Source organism: Trematomus bernacchii, unplaced genomic scaffold, assembly GCF_902827165.1.
Source record: "Trematomus bernacchii unplaced genomic scaffold, fTreBer1.1, whole genome shotgun sequence".
Classification (NCBI taxonomy): Eukaryota; Metazoa; Chordata; class Actinopteri; order Perciformes; family Nototheniidae; genus Trematomus; species Trematomus bernacchii.
In genome coordinates, this window is record NW_022987429.1 from 234,328 (window position 1) to 245,977 (window position 11,650).

Consider the following 11,650-nt stretch of genomic DNA (forward strand, 5'->3'; position numbering starts at 1 on the left):
AGCTCCGCCTCCTCTTCTTTCTTTTTTTTCAAGCTAAGGACCCAAGATCCGCGTTTCTCTAACAGGGCTTCAAAAGAGGGGTTTGAGCAGTATGAGGCATGGCTACAATGAACTGTTTGGTATTTTGAAAAAAAAACTTCACATACATATATGTTTCAAATATAGCATGATAGGTCCACTTTAAGTAAAAAAAAAAAGAGACCTTTATTGGAAGATTTGCTTAAATAACTTGAGAAGAATGAAGTGATATACTTCAAACAGATCAGAATAGGACCACTGAGACAGGAAGTGCACTTTTTTAAATCTTTATTCTCTGAAAACCAATCAGATGCAGAGTGACACGCATATGGGCGGCCATGAGACCTTTTGTACACATTGAAAACAAAAAACAAGAGACATTGTCAAGATGTTACTGCTATCGGTAACACTGCTTCTTCTTCACCAAGGATGTAGGTGCAAGTATTAAGTTAAATATTTACATTTAGATATATGAAGGTTCCAATACCTTGTTTTTGCATGATGAATACTCATTTTGTTCACTAATAGTTTTTTACTGTTTCACGTATTGTATTCTGTCATTTATTTCAGATACGCTGGCTCCAGTGACTACAGTTCAACTTGGTGAATCTGCAACCTTAACGTGTGCTCTGCCTAATACTGAGTTAAAACGCAATGACCTCCGCTGGTACAAGCAGAGTGCTGGAGAGACTCTGACATTAATTGTGACACTGCTCGAATCCTCCAAACCTAAGTTTGCACCAGGGTTTTCTGACTCAAAATTGGAGGTAAATACTGGAAACAATTTAAGCACCCTGACCATTCGGAGGACAATCCCAGAAGATGAAGGAATGTATCACTGCTTAATCGAGGACTGGATTAGGAATCCGGGATGGAGTGGGACATATTTGTTACTAAAAGGTAAACGTGATCTACTTTTTATTAAGATTTTCAGATGTTTTAGATCTGATCTATCTATTTATCTTCAAAATAGCTTTAAGTATCCGAACCCTGATTTGAACATCTACAAAATGGTTTGAAGAATTTATTTCCAAATATTTGTGATGATTTGGGTTCTTGATTAAAAAAAAATCTAATTTCACCATGTCCTGAATCTTAAAATTACGTTAAAACCTCAAATTAACTACATTTTCCGGTTTTTCTTGTTTTTTTTTATGAAGCACTAATCAATGTTCAACAATGTGTTTTTTCTTTGATAAAAAATGTACCACATTTAAGATAGATGTAAACACCTTTTAGGCTGTCGAATGTGGTTTTTAACACTTTTTTATTTTTCAGGAAACACTCAGAGGACTTTAGACTATTCTGTTCAGTGGCCGACATTATCTGATCCGGCTCCTCAAGAAAACTCGATGACCCTTCAGTGTTCGGTCCTCTCTAAATCTAAAAATAAAACATGTCCAGGAGACATCAGTGTGTTCTGGTTTAGAGCGGGATCAAATAAATCTCATCCTAGCATCATCTACAGTGATGGAAGAAGACAAGAGGAATGTGAGAAGTTGCCGGACACTCAGAAGAGTTGTGTTTATCGCTCCTCAAAGAACTTCAGCTCATCTGATGCCGGGACTTACTACTGTGCTGTGGCCACATGTGGAGAGATATTATTTGGAGATGTTACACATCCGCAATTAGGTATGGTTATACAATGTTGAATATTATAGGTGATATTCGAAACATTTTCGTAACATTATGATTGCCAGAGAAAACTGCAAGTCCTGAAGTTGTTGCACTGGTGATAGCGATCGTCTGCTTGGTCATTTCTGTGATTGGAAACATTGTTTTCTTCTGTTGCCGAACTTCAAAATGTAAAGGTAAGTGTTGTTGAATTCTTTTGAAAATGGTATACACTGATTTTATTACATTGTGCAAGAGGTGTAACATCATAAAGGACAGGATGAACCTCAACCTAATGCTTTTAGATACAATTAAATAACAGCAGGAGTTGGGTCTTAACGGAAATATTTTATTTAAGATATTATATCAAATAAATCTATCAGCAAACACTGGCAGCATGATGTGTCCAATTTTCTGTTAGGTCAAATGTCTGTCTTATTAAGCTACAAAGAAAAAAAGTAATACATTGGGGTTACGATCCTTATATAAAATGAAGCTTAAACTAATTACATTGGTTTTTCTTTTTCATTTTTAGGAATAGAAAACCCCACTGGGCAAGCAAGATATGACAACTCAAGCCTACCAGTGCATGATATGGTAAGTAATGACACAATATTTGTTGTCATCTTTTTTAATAACATGAAATCAAACAGCACCACTAACAGTAAACATGTAAGGGAGGATGTACATCAGGCTGGTCATTAGTGCGATGTGAGCCCTGACAGGGTGAGCAGGAATCTTAAATCCTCTGGTGGATTCATTTTGTCCAGAATGACCGACTAGCTGTACGATGTCCTTCTAATTACATGACTACTTACCAAATCAATTAATCAATCTGTTTATAAATTAAAACGAAACTGTGTAAAAGTAAATGTATAATGAGCTTTTTATTTGCTGCACAGATTGAAGGGGGAAATGATCTGAACTATGCTGCCCTTCATTTCTCTGGAAGGAAGGCTACAAGAGGAAGAAATAGGAGTGATTTGACGACTGAAGAAAGTGTGTACTCTCATGTTAAATGCTAATAGTGAATGGGTGTCTAAAAAAACCTGTAGGTTGGTTGATCATACTGACCTCTGACAATGACTTATAATGTAAATATGTTAGGTTCCCTTTTGTTTAGAGTGAGGTTTTTCCATGCTGAAATCATATCATACAGATGGTTTTTATATTCCTTGTTTGACCATTATTTGATCTGCTCATCCTGCGTTTGAATGTGTCGTCATTTTATCTTAGAAATACTAACCCTAATTGGTTATATTAAACATATTGAAACTAATAATTGAGAAAGAGGTTTTTCTTAAGATTTATTTAGGGCCATTAAGCATAACTTTACAACTTTTTTGTAAAAGGAAATATCACATCTGTACTTAAGTAAAAGAGCTAACACCAAAAAATAATGTTACGCTAATATAATAAATAATTTGATTCTTATAAATCATGTATTAATGCAGTGGTCACCAGTATCTGATCAATCATAAGGACCCATCATAATTGAAAAGTCCTTTTTCACCTTCTGTATTTATTTCAATGGGGGTGGAAATATAATTATTATGTGATATGATAATTATCTGCTTGGTCCTTTTGGGGTTGTTGTAAAAGTTATCTTCATCTGGCACTTTGAGTACAGAAACAATGTGAGAGGAAAACATTGTTTCAAAAACAAAAATGATCATGTTTGGGTTTAACAAGTGATGAACAGTGGCAGAAACATAGTAAATGTTACATTACTAATAGATCTCTATCACTCATATGAATATACCTATCATTTTCCAGGAAGTGTAATTATTTTTGCCATGCTGGTACCAATTTAGTTTTGTCTTTTTATTAGATACTTTACTTTGTGTTTAATATTACCTATCACACGTAAAAACTGGACTCATTGTGTGCTCACTATTCCTGTATTGTAGCCTGTTCTGAATATACTGTCTTTGCATATTAACCCAACATAAAGCCTAAACAGTCTTGTGTTTAGATAAAAACTCAAATGTGTTTCAAAGTTCAAGCCAAACATTAATTAAAACAACAACAATTAAATAGAATTGTACAACAGGTGACTTTATCAAACAAAACATGACTCAATGTCAGTGACGTGCGGTGAGGTTCATGGCTGGTGAGGCACTGACTCTTTCAGAGTCAGATTTACAAATATTATAGCCTATTTTGACCTTAATCGAAATATTCTGTTATTTTCAAAAGCTTTTTTAGTCTGATGCTATGATTAATTTTAAACAGACCGATCAACAAAAGGATACCCAAAATCTAAATATTGGATTGTTCTTTCTAAGTAAGATCCCATTTTCATTACAGTTGTGGTCTTACCTTGACTTGAAGATGAATATAAGTCCATGCTATCCTTCTGGACAACAATCTCTATTACTGTTTTGTAAAAGTCCTCATTATCTTCCTGTAGTTTCAAAAGTCTAGTTTGTTGTTTGCGGTAGAATAACAGTAGCAACAAGAACCTGTGGGCTCACGTGCGCCCCCTTCAGTGCGGCAGAGGTTATGGCTGCCTCTCCTGGTGCTTTTTTTCATTGCCGTTGTACGATGAGACCAGCGAGCCAAAATATCATATATACGTGAAATAAGTTATTTAGAGACTATGGATGGCGAGGATAAATGTAATAAAGGGATCTACAAACATTACATTGGTGACCTACAGTGAGATGGGAACAGGCATGCGCTTAGGGCCCGCTTTCCAGCCAATTTCTGTGGGGTGACGCATTCTGAAGTGAGGCAGAGCTGATCTGTGCCTCACCTCACCCCACAGTAAATGGCTTGAGCGCGCTCACAAAATAAGTGGCCGCGCTAAATGAGTGCCCGCGCTCCAGCAAGTTACTGTGGGCTTACGTGAGGCAGTCCCTGCCTCACTTCTCATCGCTCCCGTAGCGGAGCTCGGCAAATTTGCTGATTTTGACTATAAAATGCGATTGGAATCATACAGAAATCACATTTACACAAGATCAGTGGAGACATTTTATTATTATTATTATTTAGTTTTTCTTTAATTGTTTTTCCGTTACATTGGAGTATGACAGGTGAGGCTCTGCCTCCCCTGCCTCCACTGACTGCACGTCGCTGCTCAATGTTTTCTGAATAAAAATAACAAAGATGGATTTTCTGGCAGAACTCTTCAATAATAAATCAGTAAATTATTCAGTGTTTATTCAAGATCAATCTAACATGAAACACAATAGACCATATTTTGTCATGTAGTTCACTGATGATCTGTCATGCCAGAGTACAGACAGTCCTGCGGTAACTCATTGTTTTTCCATCTTTTGGCTTTTCTTGTGGGGAAATCCAGCGCTACATAGTTCAGTGCTGCTCCACCGCCCTGCAAAAGAAAATAAATAGGATTGTGAGCTTTAAAGGTCCCCTATTATACTGTTTTTCATCAATATATTATAGGTCTCAGATATATACAAAACATGTCTCTGAAGTGTTTGGCTCCAAATACCAAACAGATCATTGCAGCATCCCATAATCCCCTCTGTTTCAGCCCTGTTTCAAAAGTGCTGATTCTGTCTGTTACGCCCCTCTGAGAGATATTTGGTTAAAAAGAACACAATGGTGCTCTAGGAGGAGATTCAGGTGATAAGGTGGGGGGGGGGGGGGTCACCTTGGTTGGTTATTGGCTAATGGTTACACAAGCCAAAAAATCGTTATGACATCATAAAGTGGCCAAAATCTGATCAGCTCATTTTCAGACAGGTTTTTATATAAATGGATCAGAACAAAAAGAGAGAATCTTTTTTCCTGAAACTTTCAGAATCCCTTTACACAGAGGGGACACATGTTGATGTAGAAAAGACAGGAACAAGTGGGTTTTGCATAATAGGTCCCCTTTTAGAGCATTTAAACCACAACCAAGTGAATATCAAATTAAACATCAAAATGATATGTCAAATGTGCAGTTAACCCTTAGATGCATAAGTGGGTCTTCTTTGTAATTACATTTTTTTATCATTTCATATTCCAGCTATTCCTCAAAAAACATGTTTGGATATGCCATTCAAATTTTAAATTTAAATAGTATACATTTTAAGTAATTGTAGTTTTTGTATTACTACCCCAAGCTTTCATAAGTGGGTCAAAAATGACCCGCATGCATTTTCTATGGAATTTCGTTTTTTTCAAAATGTAAAAAAAATGTCTAATATTATAAATAGTGAAAAATTAAATATAAAATATTTCTAGTGTGAACCAAAATATAATACTAAATATTATACAAGTGATTTGTCTTAACCAAAATGACAAAAATGGCATAAAAACACATATTATTCTAATACGGAACCCACTTATGGAAGAGTGTAGGGTCCAGTCACTCGTGCATCTACTGTAAGGGTTAAGGACCCAAAGATTTCTGGGTCTTTTTCTAACCAAAATGTAACTGCAGTTACTGCAGTCATGCATAAGATGATATTTAAATGATCTTTACCACATTCATTGATTCATCCTCAGCCAATCTTTCATCAAGAGCATGGTTGGAAGATTCTCCTGTAAAAAAAAAGAAAAATTAAAGGCAAACAATGAAGCTATTGTTGTCATTTCACATCGAAGTTTGTGATCCAGGAATAATTACTTTACAGCTGGTCACAACCCCACATTGTAATCTTTACTGGCATTTCATTTACATTAGTGCACGTAGAAGAGCTGAAAGCTGAAGCTATTACTGTAGCAATACAGACGTTATGATAACCATTATCAAACCATTACAATTACTGCAAAACCTAGGTAAAAATATGCTGAACTGCTGAATCCTAACTTGGTTAATGTATCAAAGACTTTACACAAACTCCATGAATCTACCTTTGCAATGTTCACAAACTGACTTTTGATTTCTGAAGATTATAAGAACAGCAATCACAATCAAACAGCAGGCCAGCAGCGTCCCGAGCACAGGGACAAATAGGTCCAGTTGTTGTCCTGTAATGAGAAAAACAATTACAGAGAAAATTAACTATTAGCTCAAATGTAATTTAATTGCTTTTACATTAGTAAATAATTATAATTAATTATAGTTGTATAATCACTAAAAGCTCTGAATTTTGAGTGATGATCCACTACTGTACATATTTCGTGTGTCAGATAGGAGGGCTTGTTGGCCTTCCATAACAGTAAAAACTGAAAGGAAAACAAACCAATTGTTTCACAGCAGCAGTGACTTGTACTTTAAAAACGCTTTTTGTAGTATTGCTCTAATGTGCAATTTTAGAGCCATATATTATAAGCTGCACAAGTACATGAACAGCAAAAGAGGCCTTGATGTACAAAAGAGTACAGCAGGAAATGTATATGTATACATTTACTGGATACATTGCAGAGTGAACTTTGTATGGACATTCAAGGTTCCCAGAGTCCCGAATCCTAATTATTTGGGATACCTCCTGTCTTTCTCTAGCACCAACCATGTGGTTAAACTTTTTTGCTCTGAATGAAATATCATTGAAAACTGATGCAGACATTCAAGTCCTTCTCAGCTTGTAATCATTTGGGGGATTTGATGAATTCACATTAGTGCCACCATTAGGTTGAAATAATGAGAATCCCGATTGCTTACATGTCATTTTGTGTTTTTGCTAACAGGTTTGTTTTCAAATGCTTGAATTCCAAACCAAGATGGGTAAAATGATACTTCCCAAACATCAGCATGTTATCATGGCCACTGTGAGTATAATAGCCTTTAGCTCAAACCACCACTGTAACCACTAGAATGGCTGTAAATTCTTTGTCTTTCTATTAACTACATAATCCGTCACATCTCTAAAAGGATATCATTTGGACCTCCATGCAGGCCTGCTTTTACCAACCTTAAAGCTTCAATGACAAAAACATAACCCCTCACTGTCTTCCCACCCACAAAAATGTCTTTATGACATGCACTACCAGCAGAAATCAGTCACTGTTTTAGTGGGGAATTGCTTTTTTCTCTCACGGTCTGAGCAACCTCAATAGGTTTTTTGCCTATGCCATTATCTTGATGCCTGTTGGTAGAATATCTTCTGTGTTAGGTAGTATGTGACTAATATGACCTCAAATGCTGCTGCACTGGGTTAAATCAAGTCCAAATATATATATAACCTTAAAAGTCTCAATCACATTCCCCCTGTCAGTAAATCATGTTTCTGATAAAGCTTCCTTTTGAAATAGAGCATGCAATGTACAAAGAACAAGGATACAAGTTTCTCCTCACACCTAAAATCTCATCAGGTAGCGAACATTGTGCTTTGATGATAGCGCTCACTGTTTATGTGTCTGTTGATGGGCTTTACCACTTCAGAGCAGATCATCTTCTCATCTCAGGAACTAGATGAAAGACACTGCCTGCATGTGACATAACTACAGCCAGGCTGAAGAAACCGAGTTGAATCTGACTTTGCTCTTAAGATACAAATACAACACAATTTAACGTTTTATCTGATATTTTCAACAACCCTGTAATAATGAGACTAGCTGGATCAATAATAATGGAGGGATTTTTTTCTAATCCATGAAATGCTTACCTAGGCCTAGATTAATGTCATCCAGTTGTACCAACGCATTTCTGCTAGAGAGATATATTAGAAACCTTCCACAAGTGCTAAAAGTCAAACCAAATAGCAAAACAGTACATTTGAAAGATATTTACATTTACAACAAAAAATATATATAATAATAATAGTAATGTAATAGTACAAATGTAAAACTTACTACTGTAAAATTAGCTAATTTCATCCTGTTCTTCCTTGTTTGTAATAGTGTCTAAAATGTGACTTATTCATTGTTATTGCTCAAGATAGATAAGTGGCTTCCTATAGGTGCGTATAAGTACTGCAGAGAGAATCTATTTTTGGACAGGAAAATAGAGCTTCCGAAATAGTTTCTGAAATGCTAACAATAGATATATTATGTGTTATTTCTAAAAAACATAGTTTGGTTCTTTTAATTTCACTGCACTGAGGTGTTTGCATGTATGATAAACAACAAGCAAAGCCACATGCAGGAGCGGATCTGTGAGATGTAGGCTATGGCTGGCCATTTCTCTGCTTTGACAGACCGCAAAGCATGTTTACTCAGAATGCTCATGACTTTGGGCATCAACAGGATATGTCACTAGCGTACAAGAAGCCTCCGCAGGCTAAATTTAGCAAAAGCAGTTAATGTGATAGATGTTGGTTTTGCCTTCTTGGATGTGCACTCATTTAGTTCAATCAATGTCTAGTAAACAACACAACTCAATCCCATGCAAGCACAATTGTTGAGTGTTAATTACATCCTTTGTTATAAAATGATAAAGTTATGTTGTGGTTACTATTCAAAATAGATCAATTTGATTTCTGTTACTGTTCAAACGATGATATTCACTATCGTACTCGGTATCAGGTTTGCTCACCGCTAGTGGTGGGTGAAGGGCCCTAAAAAACTAATCTACAAACCAAACAAACCAGACATTAGGTTTGACTGACCTTGATGACCATGATGAATGTCACAAGTAAACGTGTGTGAGTTGCGTAGCCCAACATTTAATCCAGGTCATCATAAGAAACGTAAAATATCCCCCCTTTCATGACTAGATTTAGAGTCCAGTACTTCCCTGAGCGGAGATAGCTGTTTCCCCCTGTTTCCACTCATTGTGCTAAGCTAAGCTGCCAACTGTAGCTTCATATTAGCAGCACGCACCTGAGGCTGATATCAGTCTTTACGTTGAACTCTGCAAGAAATAAGTATATTTCTCTGGAAAAAACTTTTTTTTTTATGTCGACTGCAAGCTACAGGTGTGAACACAAAGATCAGTAGTGTGTGTGTGTGTGTGTGTGTGTGTGTGTGTGTGTGTGTGTGTGTGTGTGTGTGTGTGTGTGTGTGTGTGTGTGTGTGTGTGTGTGTGTGTGTGTGTGTGTGTGTGTGTGTGTGTGTGTGTGTGTGTGTGCGACAATGCTTTAACAGTGTTGACTCCTCTGAAACTAAAGACAAAGATAGCCTCTGTGGTTTCAAACCCATTCTGACCAAACTTTTCTCAAGTTTCCATCTATCATCTTGTCTTTTTTTTGTATGCGTGTAAGCATCAACCAAAGAATCTCTTGTAAATGTATTTTAACCGTGGCAAAAACTGTACTGATCAGTAAACAATAGATATATGATTCTGTAATATATGGTAAATTCCTTTCTTTCTTTTTAACATCCATTACAGAGAGACAGGAAGTCCAAGAGTGTGGATGTGATGCTTTAAGTATCAGCCAAGCTTGTGTCACGTTTCTACGCCCATTCATTTCTTTAAAGTTGTTTATTTTTTAACTAAACAATATTAATATTTTGTTTAAGTATAAGTGTCCTTAGCAATTTACTTATCAACAGGAGCTAATGTTGTTTAAACGTTAACGACAAATTAGTCATAGAGGCTGTTTGAGGGGGAGGGGGCCTACATTCATACAAAGCAATTTTTGTGAATAATACAATTAATATATGACTGGAGTAATAACTTCTGTGGAAGCTGCAGCTAGTACATCTATCTAAAATGAACTTGGTATCACATTTGCTGAAACGATCACTATATCCTGAAAGTCATGCATGAGATAGATCATCTGATGAATATAATTATGTTCCTCTGCCTCCCCCCAGTGCTTCTAGAGGCATTTGCAAGGTAGCAGCACCAGAATGAAAACAACATTTGCATCATTTATTCTTGACAGAGTGGTAGGCGGAAACCTTTGAGCTAGATAGAGAAAGTGACAGTGTTAACCTCCAGAGTTTAAGTGTTTGATGGGAACATTTGCATTTGCATTGATAAGAGGTTACATTCAAATCAAAGTCAAATTAAATCCATATTGATTGTGAAGAAATATTTGAAGTAAAGTAAAATATTCTTGGGTGAAAGTACATTTTGTTTAACTCTAACTAAATGTTTTTGTGTTTTCCTTTCATGTTTCAAGAACCGGCTTACGGTCTTTTGGTGATTTACAGACTGACGATGTATTTCTGCTTCTGCCGTCTGTGGTCTCGGCCATTAGTGTGATTGTTATAGCCATCCTTATTCACGCCATCAAGGAAAAACAAGTGTGATTATTGCCATGACAAGGGTAAGTATAGTCCCTCTCTATATCTCTTATTAGCTGATGCTAATATCAGTATTTATAAAAACTAGGTTATCGTTATCGATTTCTAAATTCCTTTTGTTCATATTGTAGCTGCCGTGTCCCTGCAAGAAAATGTTGCAAAAATAAATGTAAAGGTAAGTTCACTATTGCAAAAAACGTATCATGCATTTTGATCAGTTTTGACCAAGTTCGTTCTTGTCTGTATTACATTTCCTCAGAGAAATGAAGACCCATGGATGTATTCTACTGTCGTCTTTACCGTCATGGAAACCAGCATTGGTGTAACTAGGGAGGGAAGAGCAGCAAAGAGAGGATCTACGCTGCTGCCAAAGCTTTTGGAACGGATTAGCTTGTTAGAAGTGGACTCCGCTAGGGCTGACACATATTTGTTTTGCTCACAGATCGGACAGCAAGCGGATAATGAGATTTATCCTGAATTTGACAATTGTATTGCATTAAATAAGCAGACTGCAGCTTGCCTGTTTGAGTTTTAAAGCTAAAAGCTGTTATACTATGTGTGATTTAGATTGCATTGAGCCTATGATGTTTATCTGGAATATTCTTTTGTTCATATGCTTACATGTAAAAATACTTGATTAAAATAAAAGGACATTTTTTTCCATTTGTGTTTGTTGGATTTCACATTGTGTGAAATAGTGATACAAACAGATATTAGCGAAGGCCTGTTTTGCATCTAGGCCGCAGGTACACTGCTTCTTCACCATCATGCACCCCTTGGTTTTTATCAACAATTCCATTCCCTAAAAAACCTACTCAAACATGAACATTTCCCACATAAAAATTCCACCAAATGTGGTAAGAAATACTAAATATGATTTGAATGCAAGTGTGTCAATTGTCTCTCCAGAAAATAGTTTAATTGTTTTCTTCATTGACAGTGAAAGGCAGAATAATGCTTCTAGTTCAAAGGAAGGATGACGGGA

At 36.3% G+C, this 11,650-nt stretch overlaps 1 protein-coding gene across 4 annotated transcripts; it reads left to right on the forward strand.

Annotated features, from left to right (window-relative positions):
* Nucleotides 1-327: 327 nt before the first annotated feature.
* Nucleotides 328-11,311, forward strand: LOC117491124. Of its 4 annotated transcripts, none has more exons than XR_004556737.1 (8): nucleotides 328-449; nucleotides 589-918; nucleotides 1,297-1,650; nucleotides 1,719-1,829; nucleotides 2,168-2,229; nucleotides 2,535-2,631; nucleotides 10,542-10,688; nucleotides 10,797-11,311. XR_004556737.1 is itself a non-coding variant. In XM_034140978.1 (7 exons), exons 1-7 carry the CDS (start codon nucleotides 407-409, stop codon nucleotides 10,622-10,624), a joined length of 1,080 nt encoding a protein of 359 aa, XP_033996869.1. In that variant the 5' UTR covers nucleotides 328-406; the 3' UTR covers nucleotides 10,625-11,311. The 4 variants fall into 4 exon arrangements, 2 of the variants coding, with proteins under 2 accessions (XP_033996869.1, XP_033996883.1); XR_004556738.1 differs by lacking the exon at nucleotides 10,797-11,311 and adding an exon at nucleotides 7,222-7,302 and having other exon boundaries at nucleotides 10,542-10,630; XM_034140978.1 differs by having other exon boundaries at nucleotides 10,542-11,311.
* Nucleotides 11,312-11,650: the final 339 nt, after the last annotated feature.